Source organism: Micropterus dolomieu, linkage group LG13 (genome assembly GCF_021292245.1).
Source record: "Micropterus dolomieu isolate WLL.071019.BEF.003 ecotype Adirondacks linkage group LG13, ASM2129224v1, whole genome shotgun sequence".
NCBI lineage: Eukaryota > Metazoa > Chordata > Actinopteri > Centrarchiformes > Centrarchidae > Micropterus > Micropterus dolomieu.
Window position 1 is genome coordinate 9,823,978 of NC_060162.1, and position 27,865 is coordinate 9,851,842.

General features: G+C 40.3%; 3 protein-coding genes across 5 annotated transcripts in view; 2 read left to right on the forward strand and 1 right to left on the reverse strand.

Annotated features, from left to right (window-relative positions):
* Positions 1-4,968, forward strand: part of rttn (rotatin) — a 34,894-nt gene extending 29,926 nt beyond the window's left edge. The window contains exons 45-49 of the mRNA XM_046066591.1: positions 420-613; positions 1,036-1,309; positions 4,251-4,354; positions 4,614-4,683; positions 4,800-4,968. Of these exons, the coding sequence (XP_045922547.1) occupies positions 420-613; positions 1,036-1,309; positions 4,251-4,354; positions 4,614-4,683; positions 4,800-4,879 (722 nt within the window). The 3' untranslated portion in view covers positions 4,880-4,968. The remainder of the gene's footprint in view (positions 1-419; positions 614-1,035; positions 1,310-4,250; positions 4,355-4,613; positions 4,684-4,799) is intronic.
* A 1,798-nt stretch (positions 4,969-6,766) lies between these two features.
* Positions 6,767-12,557, forward strand: cd226 (CD226 molecule). 2 transcript variants are annotated; one of them, XM_046066592.1, is made up of 7 exons: positions 6,767-6,833; positions 6,927-7,163; positions 8,372-8,689; positions 8,769-9,152; positions 9,558-9,663; positions 10,635-10,689; positions 11,766-12,557. In XM_046066592.1, exons 2-7 carry the CDS (start codon positions 7,100-7,102, stop codon positions 11,895-11,897), a joined length of 1,059 nt encoding a protein of 352 aa, XP_045922548.1. In that variant the 5' UTR covers positions 6,767-6,833; positions 6,927-7,099; the 3' UTR covers positions 11,898-12,557. The 2 variants fall into 2 exon arrangements, with proteins under 2 accessions (XP_045922548.1, XP_045922549.1); XM_046066593.1 differs by having other exon boundaries at positions 6,814-7,163; positions 9,561-9,663.
* A 2,001-nt stretch (positions 12,558-14,558) lies between these two features.
* On the reverse strand, positions 14,559-26,304 carry LOC123981611 (docking protein 6-like). Of its 2 annotated transcripts, XM_046066594.1 has the most exons (5): positions 26,120-26,304; positions 25,583-25,721; positions 24,322-24,427; positions 18,763-18,795; positions 14,559-17,380 (listed from the first exon to the last, which is right to left on the reverse strand). In XM_046066594.1, exons 1-5 carry the CDS (start codon positions 26,287-26,289, stop codon positions 17,226-17,228), a joined length of 603 nt encoding a protein of 200 aa, XP_045922550.1. In that variant the 5' UTR covers positions 26,290-26,304; the 3' UTR covers positions 14,559-17,225. The 2 variants fall into 2 exon arrangements, with proteins under 2 accessions (XP_045922550.1, XP_045922551.1); XM_046066595.1 differs by lacking the exon at positions 18,763-18,795.
* Between the last annotated feature and the right edge of the window lie 1,561 nt (positions 26,305-27,865).

Below are 27,865 nucleotides of genomic sequence, written 5' to 3' on the forward strand. Positions count from 1 at the left end.
TGCCCTTAGTGCAAGAGGATAGAAGAGTTGTTATTTTTGATGTCAGCACAACCATGTCAATCAGCTGTACTTGTGATTGGCTCCCTCAGGGGCTGGGAGCATGTTTGTGGATTCTGCACCGTGCATCTATTATTGGTTTTACCGTTAAAGACACGGGGTTAAGGTTGGAAAATAATGTCCCTTTTTAAAATAGACCTACAGCTTTGGTCTGATGTGCTTTGTAATTACTGTGCATAATGTGCTCCTGCCTACACACATTTCAGTGTATGCATGTGTGTCTGTTGGTGTGTGAGAGATGTAGATGGTTAAATGATTTACACACACCCACAGTATTTGTGAAACCTGTCTTTGTTACTTTGAATTTTCCTCATGGTTGTTTTCTTTTGTTGTTTTTTGTTTGTTTTTTTTTGCCCTTCTAGCGTGCAGTTCTCTTTGTGGCGGCGGCCCTGGTGTTGCACCAGGATCTAAAGGTACCCTCAGTAACTCCCTGATGCACTCTGTCATGAAGCTGGCCTCCAGTGTCGCCCCAGATAACAGCCCGATCCAGAAGCTCGCTTTCTCCCTCTTGGCTAACCTCGCCATGTCCCGTGACTGCAGAGGCCTCCTGCAAAAGGTACAAACCTGCTACAGTGTACACAACACTGGACCATATATAGGTGAAGACATTAATACATGACTTAGTGGTGGATATCAAGAATTTTATACCGAATGCATGACCATCAGTTTTTCCCCCTAAATGTATTAACATGTTTTAATATAAACTAGTTGAGTTGAACCAATTCAACAGTTTTCCTAACTTTTACTGAATGTGAATAACAAATTTACAAGTTGAATAAATATAACTTAAGTGAGAGATGCAGTGTTACAAAAAAAACGACACTGGCTATAAATGACATAAGCGTCTCTCGTCTAAAATCTCGCCCTCACACTTACACTCTGCTGCCTGCAGAAATATATTCTAAACTGTGGAGCAACTAATGATCTGTTCACATGACTTAAACCTCTCTTGTCTGCTTCCTTTGCTGCCATTCTCAGAATAATTTCCTGCAAGCCTTCCTGTCAGTGCCGATGCCCAAGGCGGGTGGTGTCAAGGCCACCTCTGCAGGTGGTGGCAGTGGGAGCCTACTGGGCCTGTGGCTGAGGCTGCTGGTCAATCTCTCGTTCGCGGAGGACGGCCAGCAGAGTATCCTCAGGGTGACTGGCGCCCTGGAACTGCTGGCAGACCTGGCACAGCACCGGCGCCACGCGCTGCTTATACTTCACAACCTGTGCTTCTGTCCTGCCAACAAGCCTCACGTCATTGCCAATGGTACGGAAGGGCAGCAGGGGTTAAAATGATTGATCTGAATTTAAATGTATTGATGATGTTAAACAAATAGCTCAACATTTTGGGAAAATGTGTGTGTGTGTGTGTGTGTGTGTGTGTGTGTGTGTGTGTGTGTGTGTGTGTGTGTGTGTGTGTCTATGAAGATTCTCAGTCATCCAGGTCATAGTTATCCAACGAAGGTTAAAATCAAGGACATCTGGACTTGATTGAAGATACTGGAAGACGTGTGTGTGTGTGTGTGTGTGTGTGTGTGTGTGTGCGCATTTGAAAGAAGAGGTAACGTTACAGAAATTTGTTAGGCAGGAAGCCGTGTTAGATTCTTGTACAGCTCACGTTTATTCACAAGTCCGCTCTGGTTTAATCATTTCTGACACAATGACTGTAACTAGAGACAAGCAGCTCGCAGATATATTTAGAATACGTCAAACACTATAGTTTAATCGCTCATTAATGTTAGTGCTTCTCCACTGGTAAACATGGCATTTGCTTTGTGGCTTATTTAGCATAGTACGGCATTAGCTGATGTTAGTTATGTTAAATAATATTTAGAAGGAATGAACTAGGGAGAAATGAGAGGACCGTTCTCTAGAAGTGCCGCACTGTTTCAGAACGTCTGTCAAGAGCAACGTTGGCCTCCATCACTAACTTACTGTAACATGAAACATCCTGCTGTGACCCAGGAGCGTGTAGTGAAAAACGGGAGGGTTAGCAAGTCTGGTATGAATGTTTTCAGGAGAGGAGAAGTGATGAGGGCTGTTTTTATTATTTAAGTCATGTAATTGACGTGATAAATGAACAACTCACCGTGAAAACTGAGCATGAGAGCTACCAGTAGCTACTCTTAGCTCTGGTAGACTGCGGTCAGCTGATGTTTTGCTCTGTGGTGCTGCAGTGTTGTTAACAGAGGAGCTGCAGGGCGCAAACTATGCAACACTCATGACATGAGGGAAGGATCCGACTCCCGGTTTTCTTTTTAATCATCATATATCGGCTGTTATAAACGCCGATGCAGATATATCTGCAAGTAGCTTATATCAGCCAATAATATCTGCAAAACAATAAATCGGTCGGCCTCTATTGACAATTGTTTTTATGCACTTCTACCTTATTTTGGTTCCCTGGTCTTGAAGTAGTCTAACTGTTTTCTTTCCAATGGCTTTCAAAAATCCTTCCATAAAAAACTGTCAGGCCATCTTTTCCAGAACACCTCATACAACCGTACATGAACCAACAGAGGAATGTAAACAAGTGGCTGGTGGAGAAATTCAAGCATCTAGCAGGCTAAGCTATTTATTGTCAGGGGCATAAAACTAAAGCCAAGCAGGGAGTAATATTGAACTACAATTCATCGGGTGCAATGGGAAGCCCTGTTGCAACCCATGCTACAGCAAATGTTTGCTCACCAGATTTGCCAAAAGAATATACAGTATACACAGTGTGCATATCAAAACTGTGTAGTCTTTTTTTCCTCCCATTGTTAAAAAAACACTTAACACAGCTTTAAAAATGATAAGTGATCATTTATAAGTGATGCAAAAAACTGCCTGTTTCAGAACAGGAACTCATGAATCAGTGTTGCTTAGATTTGGAAATATTTATGAGGCAACATCAAGTGAAACGCTGCACACAAAGTGGGTTCGATTTCACAGAGTCGCTGAGAGTCACTTAAGCAGCTTGAACAACAGCAAGAGATGGGCTGTCGGCCTACCTTGATTATGCACCAGCCCACATCCTCCTCCTTAAGAGCCTCGGTACCAGTTCAACGGTTAGTCAAGGTTTTGCAGCTGAAACCATAAAAACAGAAGATTATAACGATCAGATAAACAAGCCTTTTGTTGAAACATGCTGAATATATTGTAAATACAGTGCGCTCAAATATGGACAGCAGTGTTGAAGTGATATAAAAACTTTCTCTGATCATGAAGCCTAATGTTACTGAACAATTCTGTGGTTTATTAATGAAGTGTCTGAACTACATTGCCGACTGGAGTCTCTGTTAACAGTGACAGACAGATCTGCATTATTTCCGCTCATCTCCTATGAAATGTCCGGATCCTCGCACAGTGCATTGTTATAAACTATGATGAACCCGTCGTGGGTCACATCTCTCTGAAGAAAAAGAAGAAGAATGAAATCATTGTTGAAACTTAAGATACTGTACATGAATAATTTCTGCGGACTTAAAATCATTGTTTTATTTGACGGTCGTGCTGCCCTTTGTGCCCTTAAAATATTGACAACACTGGTGTTGCCCCTAAAATGATTAAATTCCAGGCCCAGTGTTGTCAGTAACAGATTGTACAATCCTAATTGAAGCAAAGTAATAGGAATTCTGAGTACAGTTTACAGAACAGTAAAGTCAAGTATTTACATTTCTGAAGGTAGGAGGAATGCAGCAGTTGTATGAAGGTAAACGATACTAAGAACACGTAGGTGAAGAAAGCAGAGGAAGTCGCAGAGACAAAATCAAAACCTAAACTAGAGACAGCGTACGCCCCCCCGCCATGCAATGCAAGCTGTAGGTGGGAGTTGTAGGACCAGGTGGGTGCAAACTGTCATGTGGCATTACTGTTCGTTTCCTGTGGAAAGATCGAGTTTCCTGTGTGCATTGTGCTTAAGAAATGAAATAAATTACACATTTTCACATGAACAGGTACAAAAATTTAAACTGATGTTGCTGTGTGACTGGAGGGCAATTAAGGTTAATGGCAGTGTGGTGAAACTTTGTAAAACTTGTTTTTCTATGTGTAGTTAATCAGCTGTTTGCACCTAATAAAAACAATATGATGATTTCCATGTCAAAGGTTTTCTATATGCTAATATATTATCTAGAAGTAGAATCATTTTAAAGAGTACTGTTCTTGTCAAATAGACAGCTTAGTGTTTAGTAACTCTTCTGAATATCTGATTATCTTAATTCCAGATATGGCCTTGAAGGTATTGCTCTGCTGTCTGGAGAGTAAAGAGATGGAAACCCGCTGCATGGGAGCTTCTGCACTTTGGGCGTTGCTCCATAACAATCAGAGGGTACACACAAACACACACATGCATCCAATCATTAAAACTTTATTTTAGTGACCGTGCATTTACTGGCTAGTGATATATGTCGAATTTAATCCTGGGGTGTTTTTACTCTTACTGGTCACATAAATAAATCGGCTCTCTGAAGAGATGACCAACCTTTTTTTTTTTTCTTCTGATTATAAACTGAATATATTTAACTCTCTTGATTTCAGGCTCATCAATAAAACTCTTCCTAATCTGTCTTTCAAATTTCCCCTCAAAGGCAAAGACTACTTTGAAGTGTCCCTCTGTTCGATTGAGAATTGAGGAGGCACATACCATCTCAAAGAAGGGTATGCATTTATTCACTTTGATGAAGACATCAGTACCTGCATTTGCACTTTATCTGAATATAAGGTTTTACATGTCTTGTTTACATTTGTGCTTTTTTTCTCCCTTTAAACCTCAGATGCAGAGAACAATCAGCAGCCTAGGAGTACCTACCTGTTGAAGTGCCTCGAAAACCTCTCACAGCTGCTAAATAACTGATTGTATTTATATTGTTTGTTTTGTATCATGTAGGATGTTATTTGAATATTAATTAATTTTGATATTAAAGTGCCAAGAGGTAGATTTTACCGTCTTGTACTGTCTGATATTACTCAAACAAATTTTGCCAGCTGATCATACTTTGTGGTCAATGTCATATTTCAGGAAGTACACCAGCTGTGTCTTCAAACACAGTCACTGTGGTTCATGGTGGTTAATTTGATGCCATTTCACACCATACCACCTTGGGGTAGTTTGCTAACAGAACTTGCACACAAGCTTTCAACACTGACAAGAGTTCACAGCCACACTAGTGGCTTTGTGAGGCTGAACTTAAAGGAAGAGTAAGCGATTCTGCAGAACGATTGTTGATATTTGAACTGAACTGCCAAAAAATACACCCCTCCCCTCCGATGGTCTTTCATATTAATTTTCTTCTATGTTTATACTACAGGAAGCTAGCAAATCGTTGGTAAATATTGGCGTTTTAAGCACAGTGGTGCTTTTAACTAATTGCTAGCATTAGTATGCTAACATGCTCAATGAAAACGCTAGTATGTCAACGTTTAGTGAGTTAGTGTGCTTACATTTGCGTATTTGCACTAAACACAAACTATAGCTGAGGCTGATGGGAATTTTTGCATGTCATTATGGATAAAATGTGAAGCTCATGGTGGAGCTAGAGAAAAGTCATAGGACCACCAAAGTCAATAAATTTAATCTCAAGTGTGTAATATTTTAAGAGAGCCTATTCTATCTCTGTCGAAACTAAACAAGGAAAAAGCAGCGTTCAGTTATTAAATGCTGCTCTGTATTTGTATAGCGCCTTTCTAGTCTTTTCGACCACTCAAAGCGCTTTTACACTACATCTGCATTCACCAGTCATACACATTCATTCACTGAGCCTAAGTGCTCAAACGGAAACTAACATTCACTTATATTCATACACTGGCGGAACAGCCGCCAGGGGCAATTCGGGGTTCAGTATCTTGCCGAAGAACACTTCGACACACAACCAGGGGGAGCCAGATTGAACCGCTGACCTTCCGATTAACGGCCAACCCGCTCTACCTCCTGAGCCACAGCCGCCCCATTATTATGCACCGTATATCTGGAATAAACTCCCAGATAACTGCAGGTCTGCTGAAACTGTCAATTCTTTTAAATTAAGACTTGAAACTTTTCTTTTTACCATTGCTTTTAATTAAATATTTACACGGTGAGAAATGAGTTGGTAATTGAGTGAAAAGATAATGAGAGTGAGATTGAACAGAGTGAAGGAAGTGGTCTTAAATCTCGTGCCTGAGTGATTTGCAGGAACCTCTGTCCACCTGTAAACACGCAGGTGGGTCCAGAGTATAACTGGATCAAAGTGGCCTGCAGACAGACATGTCCTGGTTTCTTTGTAGTGTCCAATGGTTTTGGGAGTTTCAGTGAACCCAAAGATTGCTATGGACCCAAGTACAGACTAGCTAGAGAGAGTAGAGTACTTCTCTGTTTATTCTCTTTTCAAAATAATTGTAACTCAATCCCTCAGCCTGTTTTTATTTTCCATTTAACTCTTTTAACCCTGATTGTACACTGCACTGTTAACTTTTACTGTCCTGTTTTAACCTGTTTATTATTATTATTTAATCCTGTTTTTATTTTAATTTTCACCAAAATTATATTTTAACTAAAACTTACACTCTGAACCTCAAAATATCTATACCAAAAAAACTTTGTCCATCCAATATCTGTCAAAGTCAGGAGGATTCATCCACTGGGGAACCATGAATGTCTATACAAAATTTGATGAAATAGTTGTCAAGATATTTAACAGTCTGGACAAAAATGGTGGACCAACTGATATTGCCTTATGTTTTGAACTTCCAAAAAACCCCAAAAGCCATGAATGAAGTGTTAAAATTGCTGCAAACAAGATGAAAACCATTTACAGTATGTAGAATTTCAGGTAGGTGAGAGGAAACGTCAGCACAATTTAAAAAAACTTCAGTATGGATCCTACCATGCAGGATTATGCAATAAGCTTGCCTCCCATTCCCAGCCCTGGTGACAAAGTGGCCCTCTGTGTGGAATGAGCTAACAGTGGGCTACCATGAAGTGTGTCCCAGTAGCTCAAGTGTTTCTCTGCAGCCAGAGAGCTAGCAGGAAGTACAGCTCGGGTGCCTCTCCACTCCTCTCATCAATGCAGCTTTCATTCTCTCTCGGTGGGGCAAAATGGAAGCTGTACAAAAGGACCACTGGTACTTCGTGGTACTCATCTTTCTTCCTTTTCTCAAAGGTATGAAAATTATAAATATATTTAGTAGATTGTTTCTCATGAATGGCAGTTGACAGTGTTGAAAGTGACATTCACTTGTCTTTCTCTGATACTCTGAAACCTGAGTCTAATTTAGCTCAATATGTTTATATGTAGTTTCAGTTTATAATGTTTAATTCACAATCCGTAATTAAAACTAATATTTGCTTTCCTTTTTAGTATTTTATTCCAGCATTTCTTTTAAGTTAAAATGGCTGGGAAGATGGTAGGAGAGCTTGTTTTCGTATGTTTTGGAAGACATTATTATTCTAAATAGATCTCTCCCACGGGCATCACTGGACTTGAAATCAGTTGTCATTCAGCTCGGATAAAAGGCTTTGAAATCTTGGAAGCTTGATCACCAACTATTGTCAGTTGTGTTTATGTGTACTGGTTCAAATTAGCCTAATTACCATCACCCGAGGGATGGCCTCACAGCCGTGAATAGCTGTGGTAATCTTCAAGTTCTGGAAATTTATGGATGGGAGGGGGCCTTTTTTAAACTTTTTTTTGACTGTGTTGTATAGGTGTAAAAAGCAATTCTTAGACATACATACTACATTTAAAATATTAACATATAATCCGTTATAATCCTACATACAAGTACAGTGCAAACTTATAGTGATCACGTCTTTCCGGGTCAAATTGATCGTTATAAGCTGATGATGACTATTATAATCTACTTTATTTCTTTTGCTTTATTTCTCATGCAGATTACCATATAATTGATGTTTGTAATGAAACGGACAGCTTCTCTATTTACTGATTGGCTGTTTCAAAATACAGTTTTAAATGTTTTTGGTTTTTTTAATAACAGTACAAATTTAATGACTGTACAGTGTATAATTCAAATACACTATACAGTAATACAGTACTGTAGTTCAAATTATAATTTGGTACATTTGTGCTGTTTACAAATACAGTAACATCAGTAGTGGAAAATAAGCCACTAAGCGCAGCATGGTTTACATTTTTAACTGGCCTGAAAATAATATGTCGGCTATCAATGCCAGTACTTGATTAACCTTCTATAAGTAAATGAGTTAAACAAGATTCTGTCCCAAGCTATTTGATCCATGTAAGCGGTGTCCACTGTAGTTATTCTTGTTTCCTTTACTGATTTATCATTTTGCAGTCATAGTTTCAAGATTCAGTCGTGTTGAATAAACAGAAAAATGCACTCTATCCAGTTGCTGTCCAGGAGAAAGAGGTGGTTCGTCTGGAGGAAGGGATGGTTCTCAGCTGTTTGTGCCCCTGGGAAGGCAACCTCAGCATGGTGTCCTGGACCAAAACACCAGACAAAGATCCGGTAGCCGTTTTCCACCCAGAGTTTGGTGTGGCCTTTCATCAGCAATACCGCGAGAGGATAGAGTTCCTGAGGACCACGCATATGGATGGAAGTATTTCCATGAGGAACGTCACTCACCAGGATATTGGGCTATACCACTGCTCTGTTCAGACCTTCCCACAGGGCCCCTGGACAAGGAACGTTCAGGTGGAAGATTTAGGTAAAAGACAGAGCAGAAAATACTGAGGTATCTACATAGATGTCTTTCTTTCTTGACAAGCTGTTTCCTGTGTTTACAGATGAACCCCCAGAAGAAGGCAATGATGCCACAGAGCCCCCCACCCCAGAGGTCCTCAAGACGGACACAGAGTTGGTGGAGGAGCAGAACAACAACCTGAACATCAGCTGTAACCGCAAGCACAACGGCACCGTTTACCAGGTCATTTTGGAGAAGATGCCTCACAGCCAGCCCTGGGTCATTATTGGAGTGTGTAAGAAGGTGGAAGGAGGCCTTGTGAACGAAGACTACAGCGACAGGGGCTGGGTCAGCTGCACAGACAGCCTGGATGTCAGCCTGCACCTGACAGGTGTGGTGCAGGAAGATGGTGGTTTCTACCGCTGTACTTTTAGCACAGATGAAGGGGTGCAGACCACCACCGTGCAGCTCACTGTTACTCCTCCAGGTACAAAGACAGGCATCGTGCTGTAGTTAACATACACACATATATAGCCCTATGACTGGATGATAAATTGTTTCTCATTCTTAAGATGATGCATGGATGTCTCACAGAGTAGTGATTGATGACACTTAATGAATACGATATAACAATGCTTGTGATGTTAATCTCAAAGACTCACACATGCTGAAACCACAACATCCTGTGTGTGTGTGTGTGTGTGTGTGTGTGTGTGTGTGTGTGTCTCCACACACTGTGAGGTTTAATGTGATGTTGTGTCTGTGAGTCACGAGAAAACAATAAGTCAGTATAACATTTGTCAGCTGCCTCAAACCGTTCTGTTGAATAGAAAGACATTGCTTTCAGGCTGTTTGGTTCTTTTTTTCCTATTATTTTCTCTACTTTTATTAGCAGGTGGATTCAGCCTGTCCATGTACATGATGTACATTTACATCGGGGCTGGAGCTGCTGGGCTTGTTCTACTCATTGTCATCATCATACTTGCAGTGAGGCACAGGTAAGATCCCACAGTGTTTTCATATATCTTTAGTAAACAAAACTCTAAAACAAATCTTGATTGTAAAATATACACTCAGTGGCCACTTTATTAGGTACACCTGTTCAATTGCTTGTTAACACATATCACATGGCAGCAACTCAATGCATTTAGGCATGTAGACGTGGTCAAGACACCTTGCTGAAGTTCAAACAGAGAATCAGAATGCGGAAGAAAGGGGATGACTGTGAACGTGGCATGGTTGTTGGTGCCAGACGGGCTGGTCTGAGTATTTCAGAAACTGCTGATCTACTTGGATTTTCACGCACAACCATCTTTAGGGTTTACAGAGAATGGGCCGAAGAAGAGAAAATATCCAGTGAGCGGCAGTTGTGTGGACGAAAATTGTTACCGACCATGTCCATCCCTTTATGACCACAGTGTGCCCATCTTCTGATGGCTAATTCCAACAGGATAATGCACCATGTCACAAAGCTCAAATCATCTCAAACTGGTTTTTTGAACATGCCAGTGAGTTCACTGCTCTCCAATGGCCTCCACAGTCACCAGATCTCAGTCCAATATAGCACCTTCGGTATGTGGTGGAATGGGACTTTCGCATCATGGATGTGCAGCCGACAAATCTGCAGCAACTGTGTGATGCTATCATGTCAATATGGACTAAAGTCTCTCAGGAACGTTTCCAACACCTTGTTGAAAGTGTACCACAAAGAATTAAGGCAGTTCTGAAGGCAAAATGGGGTCCAACCCGGTACTAGCAAGGTGTACTTAATAAAGCGGCCACTGAGTGTATGTGTCTGCATGCTAACATGTTTTGGGTTTTGAACGCCAGGTTACTTCTTGTGTGTGTGCTTTCAGAAGACATTCACACAAAAGAAATTACCAGAACCGTGTAAAAGAAATCCCAGATTCTTGTCCTTTTGTTGCAGCTCCAGTGTTATTTGTTTACCTTTGTCCAATAATCCCCACAGGAAGAATAACAGGAGAGAGGAGTACAGAGTCAAACTGCACCCATCTCACAGACAGGTGAGCCTCTCATTATTCGTCATTTCTACTCTTGTCTTTACGCTTGACACTTTCAGGGCACTCCCTCACCTTCTCTTCAGACATGCTCTTAATTACAAACCAGTTACACTTTACATTTAACCTTGTGTGATACAGCACATCCTGTCATCATATACCCTGATACATTGTGTACCCTGATGTAGGGCTGGGCAATAAAACAATAATGCAAATTGCGATATAATTTTCCTCTAAAACAAATGTTCAATAAATGATTCATTTGAATTACGAACAAAGAGGCACAATTTTTTTCTGTTAAAATATTTATTTTGTCTAGGAAAATGGACCTAAAAAATATTTTATCATAACTGTTTTGAATTGTTATAATTTTTGGTTCTACCTCAGATTTGTGAAATGATCAGCTGTTTGGCAAGTGTTTGTAATTTTTCTGAAGAAAAATTTAAAACCACAATTAATCATCTGGTTTTCTTCAACTTTCCCTCAGGAGCAAAAATCTGAAAGATTATTTAAAAGAAATAATAATTCGACATTTATCATGATGTATATTATCGATATGGAATGATTTGAAATTTTGTATCGTGATAACATTTTTGGTCATATCGCCCAGTCCTACCCTGATGCTTAACTTATGCTGCTTTACCGTAACTGACAGCGTAATGGCTTGGCTTTTGGATAATTTATAAGAACAACTTGTCAAAATGCGGAATTGGTTGAAAATGGAATATTTTTTATTTCTTATTAAATCAAAACTGTAACAGTGACTAGTGATTACTTCTTTAAAGTTAAGTTATATTCGTTTTTCCTTACAGGCCATTCTGTTAAAAAATGAAAAATGATTAGATAAATTATTTTAGGAATATATCAATTCTACTATATATTACTTTATTTGATGTACAACAGCTGTGTAATGTAATTTGATATCATCATAAAAAAAAGAATATTTCAGATTGGTCCCATTTAGAGGGACATTTTTATTACTTTTTGCCAAGCTACTGCTTCAGCCATTACATTATCAGCTGTCACATGTCCTTGTCTAACACCTCACATACTAATCAAACCTACCCCACATATATTCACAGCCAAACTTCTATGAGAACATCTCTGTGTGTCCCAGGCAGAAGAAATGCAGGCAGATAAGAAACTGCCCGGTGTATGCCAACCTGCAGACTGTACGATCACACAAAACCGAACGTCGGCTTCATGATAAATGAGCATACATAAATATGATGTACTGCATAATGTGAACGTGTATTGTACCTGTCAGTGTGCCCTCAGCCTTTCACAAACAAAGCAGATTCATGTACATAGGAGATAAAAGAAAAACATATATTGACTAGCACTCATTATTTATTAGAGTTTTTTTTATATATTAATATTCATACTGTGGTTTGAAATGAGGTGACAAGCTGGTGCTCATGTACGTCTCAGGAAGCTGACAGGTTTGTTACGAGTCGAGCCCTGCTCCCTCTAATTAAATGTACCATGTATTTCATAATTACTGCTGAGGAAATATTTGTTTTGGGCAAAACAATATTTGACAGTAACCGTCATGCAAGAAGAGCAGACAAAGGCCTGTATAATCATTCTTTACACTCCCTTAACCCCCGAGTAAAGCAATTGACAAAAGCCTGCGTAATTGCTCTCCTTTTACTTTCATCCCTCCTGGTTTCCATTCAAAGCTTGACAATGGTGTCTAATCATCTAACTGAAAAGAAAAGCAGTCACTCAGCACTGTACCGTCACTTGAGACCGCTGCTTTCCCCAAAGGGCTCTCTGTCTAGGATGGCTGCATTCTACTTACAGCACGCTCTTATTATGAAAGCTAAACTCTAATTAGCTAATCCTGTGCTTTAGTTTTTAACTCCTTATACTTTGTCTATCTACTGTTTATTTTTGGAGGTCTTTTTTTTTTACTTTACTAATTTTTCATGCTGTGTGTATTTTGTATTTTATTTCTAAGTTTGCCTATATGCTTTTGTAAATTAATGGTAGCACAATTACTGTAAGATGTGGATTGTTGGTGTGTAATCTCAATTAATTTATCTCCATAGAAATGGAGGCAGAGGCAGTAATGGATATGCAGGCTATCCTGCTACAAGACAAATGCGGACAAGCTAGAAATGTGGAACATAAAGGGACAATATAGTTTGGATTCACATGTTTTTGCCTTCATTCTCTCATCTTGCTGTTCCAAACAGTAGAAGCTGCAACTGTACATTGGACTGCGATACTTGTGAAAATGTGTGGGTGACCAGCAATACTGAAACTGATGTGTGTGACTATAAATGATTCCATGTGGTAAAAAATAAAACATGCATAACCACTACCTCATTGATCTCCTGTGATGACATGGAACTGAAAGACTTGCTGAACTGATGACTAAACTATTTCTAGGAAACCAAAGGACTGTCACGAAATGGGTATCTTTGAGTTCAGCCCGTCCTCACCAGAAAAACAGCCAGTAGATTATTATATTGTTTATTACGACCATAGATGTTACATATTTACATTTTTCATTAGGCCACGAGCTCCAGAAGTCAGGTGACGAAGTATAAAGAGTAACAACTTCTGTGTAAGGAGGACAGATGGGCGTATAGATGTGAGAAGTAATCTGAGGAATTTCACTCAAAAGATAGAGGTTTGAGTCCCTTGAAAGATGATATGTTTTAAAGGGGCCCTCATTTCAGCCTCTCTCTGAAACAAGCTGTAGATAGTCCTGTCTCTTTAAAAGAGAGTAAAAAAATGTTGAAACCAGAACGTTCAGAGCAGTGGGAATTCTGACGTTTTGGCTCACAGGGATTTCTTTTAAATACGTTTACCTCATTATTTGAAGCTTTGGCCATGTTTAACATGACCATCTAACACTGTAACATAGATATGAAAGACAGAAAAGCAGAATGGGTCCCCTTTAAATTAATGTTTTGTAGAGTTCTTATGTCACATGACCTATATTTTATAACCAACCGAGTGGTTTTGTTGCCTAAACTTTTGACCACTTTTACGACAACTAGGAATTTTTAACTGGAACGCCCCCTTACGTTGGATTTCCAACTCAGAAAGTCGGGAGAACCACTCTACCCCCAACTAAGTGATCCAAAATGGCTGCTCCGTGTATCAAGTTAGTGAAAGCTGCAGTTTATACTGTTTCTTAGCACTTCTGTGTATTTGTGTCTCATATCAATTTTTGTACACAAAGTACTGTCCAACTGCTGTCTATGTACATGTTGCTTCTGTGTTTAGTGTGCACAAATACGGCTTAACCCGTTTTTATCAGCCAGCGTTGGTAACAATAGCTAACCTGGCGAGTTGGAAACAATGGCTGGCCGCACAAGGTTTTCCGACTTGTAACTGGAACGCATGATGTCATTTCCAGCTCCGACTTCCGAGTTAAATGGAACGCAGAATTAACTATGACCTTTTTTATGTCTTTATGTTGCTTTGGGACACTTGAAAATCTATCTATTTTGTCATTTAGGTATGAGCACATAATGTCGAGTTAGTGCTTGAAATCTTAAAGGAAATGTTTAGGGAAACTTCAATTTATTGCAGCATTACATGCAAAGATTGATACCACTCACATGTCTGTGCAGTAAATTTGAATCTGCCTCGGACTCAGATTCCCGCCTCAGACTCAGTTTCCCTGTCTAGGACTCTTTACTTTACTAGATCTTTACTTACCTTTCAAAAGAGTAAGGCTAGCTGTTTTGCCCCAGTATTAGACTTTGTGCGGAAGTTAAGCTAGGCTGCTGGCCTGGCTCCTGCTTAACTCTTGGCAGGATAATGAATAAGCATGTTCCAACAATTCCATTAACTAACTGTGTGTGACTTACCTTGAATTCTACATTCCTGTTGGCATAAAAAATATGCTGATATGATAGAACATTCAATTTATTACCTTATCTTATTACCTTGTCATCAAAAACATTACATATGTACATTTTGTGAAAACTGTAGTCCTACGCTCAATGTAATCAAAGTGCTATTAACATATAATCTGACGGTAACAGAACCCAAAACATGGTGGACACAAACAATCCTTTAGTTACTATAGCAGAAATCATGATGATTTCATACATACAATAACAACAAAAATTGCGAATGGTAAACACATTTCATCTAGAACTTTCTCCAGTCTTCTCAGTTAGTATGGCTCTAATGGTCCAGATGTAGGGTAACTAGTATACACACATTTGTTAACCACACTCAACACATCTATGGTGGACATGTGGCCGGATATGTCACTGTGGGCTTTGAGATGCAGACACATGTGTAGATGGGCACTTTGAGGCTCAAATTAATGAGGAAGTTGAGCTCTTTTAAATACAAGATAAAGTGACTGACTGCAAAACTTAACTTCAACACAAAATTAGTGCTTGTACTCCTGTTCTACGGGAATCTATTTCTAAACATTAACAATAAAAAACACATTAAAAGAAGTGATTAAGTTTGAATGAATGCTTTGCTGCCTCAAAATGATTGTCATTGGATTCCTTTTTTATTTCAGAGTTGTTGCTGGGTCCTTCTTTGACATACCAACAACCACTTTTACCACAACCATTTCAAGAGATGAAGTGTGATTGTCAACTTTCTAAAAGCACTCTGGTTGGGTTTCAGGTGGGACAAGTCATTCCACAGCCGGGTCTACAGTATTTAAGAGAAACTTAAGACTTTTCAAAATGTTTTGACAATACAGAGCTAAATTCTGTCCACAATGGTAAACTCAAAGCCCAAAGCAGTTAGGTCTCACAATCTGCGGTCTGTGTCGGAAGGCACTTCTTACTGAAGGAGGACAATCCAGAGAACATTACTGTCACTGTGGACTTATACTCAGTGACACATTTCACTCACATGCTACAGAAAGGATTCACTGAAAATATTTTATAGGTCTTTTGCTGATTTTGGCTATTTTAGTAACAATGACCACTAGTATAATTTCTTTCTAGTTCATACTTTTGCTAATGACTGGAAAACAAGATGGTATAAGGTATCTGACACTCTTAAAAATAAGGTAGCCTACTGGGACAGAAATGATGTGTGACATTGTGAATGATGAGCCATTTCATTAGTTTTTAAAGGATCAATACTTTGACATTTTGGGAAATGTGCTTTTTTGTATTCTTGACAAGAGTAAGATGAGAAGATCAACACCACTCTCATTTCTATATGTTTAATATGAAGTTAACAGCTGGTGAGCATAATTAGCTTGGCACATAGACTGGAAAATGGAGAAAAACCTAGCCCAGCTATGGTAACTGAATTTGCCTACCAGCACCTCTAAGGCTCACTAATTAACACAATATAGCTTATTTGTTTATTCCATATGAAACCCAAAGTATAAAAACAGCAAGCCGTGGTTTTACAGGTCCAGGTAGGCAGATTGTGTTACCTAGCTGATTCCAGGCTTTGTGCAAAGCTAAGCTATCTGCTGGCTGTAGTCATAGTTATTGTACAGACATGAGAGTGGTATATAACTCTCTGCAAGAAAGCAAATAAGTGCATTTCCCAAAAAAAATGCTCAACAATTCCTTTTTTTGTATTTTACTGAGCACAGATTTTCTCAGTAAAATATATAGTGATGCAATTTTTAATCTTCAAACTTTAATCTTGTATGAACATAACATACGAGCAGGGCCAAAATTACTATGATGTTTGTTTTTTTTGCCACAACCCACATCTGAGTCCCGTGATGCCATGATTTACTTCTGCCTTGCATAACTCGCCCACAGGTCACCAACATCTCTCCTTTGCTAATGAACCCGTTATCATATACCGTATGCGAGGCTGGAGAAGAGCTAGGAAGCTATTAAAACCCAAATTGCTCTGCTAGTGTAATGTAGGGTTGGCAGTTTAAAGCAGAGGCTTGTGAGAAGGTTGCATTCCATCATTTCTGACACGACAGTCCACTCCCATATCCTTGAAGCACATTTCTGAACGACTTTTTCACTTTGCTGGTTGTAACCGATTAAGGTCTTTAGCTGATTCATCACTGCCATCAAAGTCGAGCTGTTTCTGTGTAAGGCATTGATCAATTTCACATTCTTGAGAGGGAGCAAAGTACAGTACGTATGGGAGAAAATGTGTGTCAAAAATGGTGGAGATTCGATTGAAATGGTTGCTGAGGCGGCACATTGTTGGAGTCTGGTGTGATTTCTTACATTTTTGGAACAAAAGCCTTTTTGGACATTGTTTTACAGTGGACCTTTGTATGTTTGTAACTTCTTGTACAGTATAGTACACTGATTTATAAAAGAGGGTCCGGCTAGCTTTAACAGCGTAATGACAACACAAAACACTTTCAAACTACACTAACAGGATTTTTGGTGCAATCTTTGAAGCTAATGCTGCTGTCACACAACATACAAAAAGAACAAAGGACATCTTCCTTTTCAGGACCCTTTTCATGTACCGCTTGCTCTACAGTTTACACTACTCTTTCAGTATCACTGGGAAATGATATATTACACATGTCACTATACATATTTCTACATCCTTTCTACAGTAGTGGGTAAAGAGTCCAGTTTTGGTGGAGCAATTCTCTGTCATTGAAGGGGTTTCAGGCTGCAACTGGATTCACAGCCACTAGAGGGCGATGGCGCCTCTTCCTGGTGCTGGCTCTCCTCCTGTTCTGGCTCATCAGACAGAAAGCTGGGGAACGTCTGTGCTCGAGGGATGAAAGTCATTGTCAGGCCACTTCCTGTAGGGGGGGGGGAGATCAGAGAAAGAGTCGATGGAGCCCTTTTTTTTCAGTTTCATTTAAATGGACCTCACAATACATCCTTTCTTAGACAATAAGTTTATGCTACAACTGTTGCTTAGCTACTGCCCATGCTGATATATAATATTTAAATACATATGAAGATTACAAGAATAATCCTTCCTTTCTTCATTTAGGTAAAATTATCTCTCAAAGCCCTCTGATGTTCTAGGGCAAAAATATAAACCCTAAGTTGTAGAATATTTACAGTTGTGAGAATAAAAATCAACCTTTCGCCTCAAACAAACAGCTTAATTTCAGAGTGATCCACGCTGTCTCGTCTTTTTTTGGCCTGTCTGCCGTCTCTCTTTTCCCCCCGCGCTCTCCATCTCCACCTTAATTTAAATTAATTGAACCAATTTGTTCTGCAGTTCATATTGGTTATCTACATGGAGAGGGTGTAATGGATACTTGTGGGTGGAGGGCTGTTCTGTGTGCCTGTGAGAGACCATTAATAATATATTAGGATGCTGTTTGGAGATGTGCATGGCGAGGTAGGCTGAGAATAAAGTGGTTGGCAGGCTGCTGATCATGCACTGAACAAGGAGGAAGTGGCCGCTGATTAATATTTCAGCAGGTGCAACACTGTAATCAGCTATCAGGTCTTACCTATAGCATATATGGTACCTACTGATATAGTTGGCTAAGCGAAGTTGCTGGCTGCTTGTCAATACATTTCAAATCAATTTTCTTCCCAGTGGTTAATTGAAATTTGATTAACAAATTAAATTGTGACTTTGTTTTCTATAAGCTTCCATAGCCACATTGGCAAAATCGACAAAGTGATAATTTTCTCTTCTGCTGATTAGTGCTGATTAGCAAATACAATTTTAAGATGTGCAAACCATTCATGCGAACACAGGTACACACACAGCCTTTTCTGTCTGTCTGTCTGTCTGTCTGTCTGTCTGTCTGTCTGTCTGTGTGTGGTGTGTGTGTGTGTGTGTGTAGCCAGCAGTGCCAGTTATGCTGCCACGAAAAAGGGAATCAGGCTCAGGCTGCGAGACACGCTGCCAGCTCGCCAAGGCGCGGAATATAAAACATGACCCCAGTCAGCCTGGAAATCAGTGTCAAGTGGCTGTGTGAAGGCGTGTCAGAGCCACGGCGAGAGGAGAAAAGGGGTCTAGTTAAAAACAGAAATGTGTGTGTGAGAAGAAGTGACGCACAAGTAGAGAAAAGAAACAATGAGATGAAAAAGCACTTTCCTGTGCGAGGTGAGGGAACAGCTTGCAGGAGGAAGCACACAAGGGCTGGTGTGGGTGTGAAGGTGAGACCAAAACAGTACCAGCCATAACAGGTGAGTCATACACACACATACACACCTCTGTTCACTAGTCTTTTCCTTCCACCACTCCCTAAAATAAAGAGAAATGAGATAAGGCTCCAGCTTAAGGTTTTAAATGCAGCTCAGTCCATGTTCTTAAAAAAAAAAAAAAAAAAAGGTTAAATAAAGGGACACTTCTCTCCCTTCCCCGTTGTACTTAATAGATTGCTGAAACAACTGGTGCGCAACCAGGCATATCCTTTTCACATCTTTGCCAAGGCAATCCCTCTCCTCAACCAAGGCCAATTTGGGCTGGAAAAAAAAAAGAAGGCAGGGAGCCTGGTGCAGACAGAGAGGGCAAAGCAGATCTCATCACCTCCTCTGCCATAAACAGCGGTGTTCGTTGTGTGACGCCAGACCCCCCCCTGACGAGAGCCACGCTTTTTTGGACAGGAGACACAAATGTAGATACACTCGTACACACACAAACACACACAAAAAAAGAGTCAAAAAAACACGGAGAGAGGATGTTGTCAGCATCCCTCCTCCTCTCCCATCCCTATGAGAAGCAGACAGTGATTTGTCACTGCCTTTTCATTACCGGGGAAGGTCATGTCATCCTATCTGGCCTGGGGTGGCAGCTGCTGGGCCGGAGCAGACAGGACAGGCAGGGAAGGCACACACACACACTGACAGATACAATGGCGGATTCTGGATACACAAGCAGCTATTCATGCATGCATGTAGACACACACACACACACACATACTTGTCTGCACCTTCCTCACAGTGCGATAACCCAGACGGCATCCATCCTAGTAACAGCTGTAACCAGAGAAAGAGAGGCTGCAAGCACCGCAAGCTCTGGATTATGCAAGAGTGCGGACATCCAGTTTTGTGTCTTTTCTGTAGTAAACCAGCCACAGGAGCAACAGTACCCACTGGAACGGCTAAAAGACCAATCCAACGCAGCCTAAAGATGGGGGTCAGTTAAGTTTCAGCCTGGATCACATAATGCAAGAGATTAAAAACCTTTCCAAGCATCCACCAGAAGGCGGCCAAAACAGTTGAACTCCGTTTTACCTGGCTGTGATGAATATTTCATGGGATTCATGAGATTTTTGCATCTACATCTACTATATTCTGTGTCGCCTGTTGCAGATAAGATAGTGTTATCATCCTGTTCGCCTATCATCTTGTCCCCGCGCCTTTGATACTTGCTCCCTCTCTGTAAAATCCCCTCGTATCACTCCCAGTCGATCAAACTAAGAACCGCGCTCCATTCCATTAGAATTGCTAATGCTACGGCACTAAACTGTGCCGCACAATGAAATGCAGAGGGAGACAGAGTGAGAGAAAGTGAGTCTGTGTGTGAAAGAGCAAAAATACATAAAAATGGGTCCAAGAAGAAAAATACAAGCATTCTTGTCCCTTTTCCACTCCACTATTAGAGTTGGTAATTGAACCGTTTCCGACAGGCATGGCGCTTTGCTTTTTCAACTCAAACTTTAAAGTGCACTTATTTGTATGCATCAGCAAACTCGGGAGAACACAGCAGTATCACTGAAATGCAAAAGAGTGAATAACATTAGGAGAGCAGAGGTGGAACGCAACAGAAAGTAGATGCATTCTCTTAGCGTATAGTTTCTGGAGAGTGAAACATCCAGCTTAGGTTTTACTTAAAAAAGGTGAATTCTTTGGGGGCAAAGTTTTGTTTCATATTGCGGGATGATCAAGGCTGAGTGTTGGGTCTTTTTCTCCCTACCGCACATCCATCAGTTTCCTTTAAGCAAAACACATTTGACAATTATTACTTTCAATTATGGCGAACAAGGCTTTTGGGATGTGTTTCTGAGACGTTTCCAGCAGAAATAAAAAGCAGATGTGAAATATATCAAAAATGAAGGGAGTTGCAGTGTTGTACCTCACTGCCAGGTCCCTCGTTAACTGAGGCAGAGAAATAAACAAATAGGTGAATAAACCTCAACGGGACAGGAAACTGTGTTCCTTAATTATTCCCCCGGACCCGCAGGGTATTTGAAAGCAACCCGAGCATGACTCAGCAAATTGACTGTGCTGATTGGATATTCATCATGCACGCAGTGATGCAGCCAAGGAGCAAACACAGCCAGCCATCATGGTCCAAATTCCAGATTTCTTACCTCTCTTTGCTCCCAAATCATTTTTGCTAATATTATCATTATTACAGAAAAATCTATTGATGCATCTGTTTCTGAACTACTGGAAGCTATATATATATTTCCATGAGGGGATTTTGCTTGAACTGTACCACTTTTGGCACAAAACAGTTAACCTGCAGCTATGCCCACGGTATACTAAGTGTGTAGATGTGTCTAGAGACTAAGGGTGTGACACAAAGCTAAAATCTGTATCTGTTTTATGAAAATATAACAGTATGGATTATTTCCAGAGGTGAGTAGAAATACTCTATTTTACTTAATTTTACTATGTTAATTTCTTTCCTAATGCCATTTATGTCTTCATATGTATTCCCAACTGCCAACAAAATACACAAAATAACAATCATGACAATATTATAACCATGTACCTAAACTAATAAAATAGCCTAACATAGCTTGATTCGTATTTTAGTCTCACCTTTAAAAAACTAAAAACATAACTCTAAACTGAGTCTGAAAGCTGTGTGACATTAAAAGTCAGAATTGAATTGGTATTTAAAAACAATGAGGTTGTGTAAAAAACGGCAGGAGGATCACGTGAAAGTAAAGTTGGTCTGAAGTGTCTGGGAAGACAATAAAACTAAAAAGGTCTCTTGCCATTTTCATGCACTGTTGATACAGTCCCTAACTTCCGCTCGTCTGCTTTTGGCAACCTGTCAAGTCATGCCAAGGCTTCAATATTGGATCGTGAGGTAAAAATAACACATTGTGTAACATCAGTCAGCTAAATCCTGCACTGCACAGCACTTGTGGTGAAAACTTATGAAAAGCTATTGAGGATTAACCTCAATGAATGTCTGAATATTGAACTTGAAACCATCGACAACTCCTATAGACTATTCACATTTTGGCAAATGTACCTCATGAAAGTTATGTTGCTTTGGCTACTTCCTGTTCGCACTGTACAGTCACCTGGGTTGTTGTTGATCCTGATGATAAAGTCTTAATCTGGATTAGACCAAGACACAGACCAACATTTGATTTTGTCACAGGGTCCCCCATCTAATAGGATTTTTGCTTTTATGTTTTATTACAGGAAGTGCATTAAACCTATACATTCTGTCATTGTGTTATGGATAGAATGGATCTGTTCATCTCTGAATAATGTGTTCTTATTCGTTTGCGTCCCTCCTAAAGAAACAGTGTGTATTTTGTGTTTTTCAAAATGTTACAGCATGTAAGGTTTTGCGAAGAGCTCTCTGCTGAGTGCATCACAGAGAACAGAGGGTGTAGAAGAGCTCCAGGGAGGTGGAGACCTTCTGCCAATGAGGAATCAATGCAATTACTGTATGTGGCTCTCCTCGTCTGACTGATGGCTCGAAGCCATGTTGAATGCAACACCAGTGCCTGCTGTGTGCGATGTTCTCCTGACTCGCCTTTCACAGTCCAAACATCCCATGTTAAACTCCCGTCACTCCCGAGAGTCACCTTGTCGTGTCCTTGTCTGACTAGACCTTTTTTCCCATGTGCGTCCTCAAACACACTGATGCATTCAATTTATTCATGGGAAAGGAGGGGAGATAATGGTAGCGCTGAATGTGTATGAGCGGGAGAAGGTGGGGAGGGGGGTTGTTCTGAATCGGACACACACACAGAGAAAGTGTGGGAGGACCAGCGGAGGTGCCAGGGTGATGGATGAGAGAGAGAAGCTCCTCTGCTCACCAGGGTTTGGAGAGGAAGCATGTAAAAAAGGAGAGTTTACAGAGACCGGGCCTATAAATAATGACCCTGAGGTCGACGCTTCTCTGTATGTGAGTAAAAAAAACAAAAAAAAAACATGTTGGTGTTTGGAATGGAAGACTCATATTTTGCTTTTAAGCTTATCAGGCCACAATTAAATGATAATGAAAAAACAAAAACAAAATCCAGCCTTAGCTTTTCAAAAGAAAATTATGACGTCAGAGCGACTTTCATCTTTGCCTGGCTTTCTGTTTCACTCTATCAGTGAAAGCCAAAAGGCCCATAATCCTCAGATAAGTCTACTAATCAACTAATACCATAGACAGAGCGTAATCTCATCAGCTCACTAATCACCTTTCTGCCTCTGGTCTACATCTAGACATTAACACACACACACGCCCTTTCTATGTGTGCATTAAGTGCACACAGAGGACATAGGGCTGAGGCTGAACGCTATAGAGCACCTGCTGCAATATTAATGTAATTGGGATGACATTTCTCTGTCTCTTCCACACACACATATATATATATATATATATACACACACACACACACACATATCTTCTTTTATGATTAAAGTGAACACTGAAACTACAAATCTGGACTGATCTATTATGGGTTGAGCCAAGACTTCAGCTAAACATATTGAGATGAGATTTCCATATTATACGTGTATAGGTGGCTGTATATTTGATGGCTTATATGTAGAATGCTGTGCAAGTTAACAGCTCTAGTGCTCTTTTATTAGTTGCTAAAGTCCATACTGTATTATACTTGTACTTAATACTTTTGAGCCTTTTCGAAAGAGGAGTCAAATTACAAACACCTGGAGCAATCAACAACTGATAGAAACATCCTCATAAACAAGATAAACAGAATAAAAATGAATAATCTGAACATAAGAAGAAGAAAGATTAAATGAGCAAAATGAGTGACTTATCAACGGTTCAAATTAGGGATATGTGGAGGCAGATTGAGTAAAAAAACAGTATAGTGTGAAGTATAGTGTGAAAATAGGAACAAAAATCAGAGATTAAAAAATATAAATATATGTTTAAAAAAATAGTTAAATGTACATTTGTCACAAGTGCAAATACAAAGACAATGTTCTTCAGATGACAGAGGGCGGCGGCCAAAGTAGACAAGCCTTCTTTTGTCTCTCTTTGTTGGACTAATAACATTAATGCTGACAGTGGCTTCTGCATGATTTCATTTTCCCAGGCACCTGTCTAAGGCTTCGTTTGCAGGCCAAACATGAAAAAGTAAAACTCCTCTTACTTGGTAGTGGAAAATTTGCTGTTGGTTATCTGAAAATTCAAGTCAGATTCATTTAATGTCTGGATCATCATCAAGTCATTGGTAATGATTGAGTGATTTGGACATGAGATATGAAGTACACTCAGCTCTGTAATTGTGTGTTTTTTCTCTTTGGGTGACAGATGATAGTGAAAATATGTTTTATGTCCTGTATTTATTGCATTGTATATAATATTTTATATCACCCAACACAGCCAGACCCTTTGTTTTGCACAGATTCCTGAGATAAATAACTGTAGTCACACTTGCAGGTAAAGACAATTCCTCGGGTACAATATTCTCTCTGTCTCTGTCTTCTTGTTTCTTCGCCTGTCTTTCCTTCACCCCATCCAAAGGGCTCCACACATTACCACTGACGCAAGCCGATAAAGAAATAGCAACACCTTTGCGTATGGTAATTAGCAACTACGCGCCTGTACCTTGGTAACTGTAGAGATCTCCCACGCTGTTCTGACGCGTGATGTGCTGCCAGTAGGCGCTGCGTGGCAGAGAGATGGACTTGGTTAGTGTCTCTCTGGAGTGGATCTGAAACAGACAGAGAAGGCTTACAGTGTCTCTCCCTTTCTGTCACTCGCTCACAACAGGGGAAATTGCTCTGGGTATGTCAGTAAACAAAGAGTCTGCAAAGTACGGTATATTGCTGGTTGAATGGCATGTTTGCACTCTGAATCTCTGTTTGGCAGGTGAGATGATCATTTGGGATTATCATGTCACTGTGAATGATGTGTTTTAGAATGATATTTGCAGTGTGAAACTAAAGGCTTCATCTTGGAGCCAGACTATGGCTTCAAATATATTAAATATGTCAATATTTTGCATTTACTAGGTAGTAAACATGCTGTTTACACCCATTCTGCAACTGCAAGTGGTCAGTTTTGTGTAGCTATCAGTGTGATTTATAGAGCTGAGGGTAAATGCCGCATTTGGAAATGTTCCCAAATAGTGGGGTCCAAGAGCATGGCCATATGGTCAAGGCTCATCAAACACAAGGCAGGCCTACATAAATAAAGAATACAGATGATAACGGGGAGGAGGGGAGGAAGGAAGCGAGGAAGGAGGGAGGAAGGAATGGATGGACGGGTGTTGTGATGCAAGGAGTGAGCGGAGGCCAAAACCGTGGGGTGTCAGAGGGCTCCTGGTAACAAAACAGCCCTTTGGGGAGAGACCAGGCGGCAATACCTAGAGAGAAATGTATATTATTGTGTGTGTGTGTGTGTGTGTGTGTGTGTGTGAGAACATCTTCACGATTTATTGCTTTTGTGTCCATTGCTTTTCTAAAAGTAATTCTGTGAACAGCCTCAATGACATGCTTGTTTAATCAGCCAGTGACAGTGAAGAAACCATTTAAATACAGAGAAACAAGGCATTTATTCTAATTAAAACTTTAAATACTAAAAAGAATGTTCGTGTGTGTGTGTGTGTGTGCAGATGCAGTCTTTGTACAAATGATTCTTGCTCAGTGTTTCTTCATGCATTAGTTGCAACAGGACATATTGGCGTCTGTATGAAAGTGAGGCACACTATGCATGCATTAAATAATGATTCCCGGGAACAACGATGTGTTGACACTTGCACTCGTTATAAGCTGTTTGTAATGTTGGCAGCGCTAGAATAAAAGGGCTGGCCTGATTCTGAGCTGCTGTGAGCATCAGACAAACAACCAAAATGTAAAAAATGTACCTGGGAGCTCTTCTCCATCTCCTCCATCATCCTCTCATGCTGCTGGGCAATGGCCAGCGTGGCAGAGTGGACCCGCTGGTAGATCATCTCCCCTTCCCGCGTCTGGAACGTGAACAAACCCTCTCCTGTGTCACACATCCTGCGCCAGGAACACACACACAGAGACAGAGAGAAGTGCACACACTTTGATCGCGCTCACTCTTGGATTGCTGATTTACAAATATGCATGGTTGAATGTTCGCCTAAAGAGAGGCTCATTGATATAATAGCCCACTGAAGTCAAACACACACACACACACACACACACACACCCGTGAGTAGGTACAGTACACAAACAAAGACACACATTCACAGAGGCACCTGTCACATAAATGCCTGAAGGGGTCTGCGGCAAATGCTGATTGATCCTGGGATGTTTTGGATATCCAAAGTTGCTTTGTTGAAGTTTTTATGACAGTTCCAAAAGTAAGATTTTTTTTCATTTCAATCACACACATGCACAAGAAAAGCACTTTTATTTCATCCATACACACACACCTTCCGGACTCAAAAGTGAACCATGTGGAGTCTCGTCCGTATCTGCGCAGGGAGCTAAGAGGCCACATGACAAGTTTGAGGCGAGCGTTGTGAATGTCCCACAGGTAGATGTTTTCATGGGTGATCTGCATGGTGCACTCCCCGTAGATGTCCAGGTTAGGGGTGGGCATCAGGTACACGTTGAAACGTTCTGGAAAGAGTCACAAAAAGCTTATTTAAAAAAGGACCACAAAGGTACAAACTTGTAGAACTCTGAGAAGGGACACCTTTAAACTGAGCTCAGATTATTTACATCCATTGTTAAACGGTCATCTGCCTTTATCCTGAGTCCAATAAAATCTTCCATACTATAGCCAGCAGTCGGTTAGCTTAGCTTAGCACAGAGCATGGCTCTGTCCGAAGGTAACAAAATCTGCACAGTACAGCTAAAGCTCACAAATGAACAGTTCATATGTCACTTGTTTAATTGAGCTTTAGAGGTTGTTGTTTTTTCCCCCCACTTGCAATCTTTGTGTTGAGCTAAGCTAAGCTAAGCGACGCTATCATCTCGTAGTAGCACCATATGAATTGTAGAGACATGAAAGTATCAATCTTCTTATCTAACTCTTGGCAAGAAAGTGAATAAGCTTGTTCCCTCAAACTATTCTTTAAAGATTAAATAGACAGAATACTATCTGTCTATATTGAAAGGGGTTGCAGGAGAGTATGATTAAGATAAAGGATCAGTTCTGATCAAGTGACAGATTATTCTTCACTCTCTGCAATGTGAATTAAATATATGTGTTGGATGGGTGAGAAGGTTAGTTTTTAATTCGTTTTGGAGGCTGTGCCCATGAAAAACATGGCTACTAAAAGATTGTCACGAAATATAATTTTAAACATTGCGCATGCAGAAACAAATGAGTCGTGTTTGCCTCACCATTTTGGATAGAATCATCTATTTTGTACGCATTTGTCCATTCATTATAGCTTTAATATATAGTAACAAGACACTAAATTTACTCGTATCTACTGTACTTACCCTTGACTCACTTTTACTTAGTGTTTTTTATCCGATGTGGTATTTTAATTAGTACCTTACCTGACTTCACCTGCAGTGGGTCTAACTAGCCATCCAGTAAGCTGGACAAGGACCACGGAGCCAAATCTGTTCACATTTAACTAACTCTCTGAGGCAGACAGAGGATGTGAGACAGTGAGGGAGAGACCTCTCCATAATCTAAATTAGTTCTCACTAATTACGCTTAATGATTCAAAATAAGCCATGTGTCTGCAGTGGATAGAAAATGGCAATGTCATAGTGTGGCGTATTTTTAGGGACAGTGAAAATGAACTCTGATCTAATTATCGGCCCCTGCTGTTTGGGGAGGACTGCTAATTGAAACATGGTTGCAGGCCCAGGCCTCTTGTTTTGTTCACTTATACAGGCAGCAGAGAGACTGGCTCAGCTTGTCTCCATAACACACCGCTGCAACTTTTTTATGAGCACCAAACAGCAGGGCTTTTGCCACAGGAGAAGGGAGAGGAATTGCGCTGTTACAGTTCAGTTGGCTCCCCGCAGCACAGTCAAAAACTTGTGTATTGATATCTTAAATAAATGGGGCAAAGTTATGTTGAAGAATACAATTTCACTTTTCGGCTGCAGTGAAAGGAAATGGGCTGAAATGACGGCGGATTCTTTTCAATTACTTGCCCTTTTACAACTTTAAACTGCTCTTCTTTGCCTGTTGCCTTTTCAATTTCCCT

Coding starts and splice junctions, on each gene's coding strand:
- cd226 (XM_046066592.1), top strand. CDS start 7,100: ATGGAAGCTGTACAAAAGGACCACTGGTACTTCGTGGTACTCATCTTT. Junction 9,664..10,634: donor ATACTTGCAGTGAGGCACAG/GTAAGATCCCAC, acceptor TAATCCCCACAG/GAAGAATAACAGGAGAGAGG. Junction 10,690..11,765: donor TGCACCCATCTCACAGACAG/GTGAGCCTCTCA, acceptor ATATATTCACAG/CCAAACTTCTATGAGAACAT.
- LOC123981611 (XM_046066594.1), bottom strand. CDS start 26,289: ATGCCCACCCCTAACCTGGACATCTACGGGGAGTGCACCATGCAGATC. Junction 25,722..26,119: donor TTCACTTTTGAGTCCGGAAG/GTGTGTGTGTAT, acceptor TTCCTGGCGCAG/GATGTGTGACACAGGAGAGG. Junction 17,381..18,762: donor GAAAAGACTAGTGAACAGAG/GTGTGTATGTGT, acceptor CCCCCCCTACAG/GAAGTGGCCTGACAATGACT.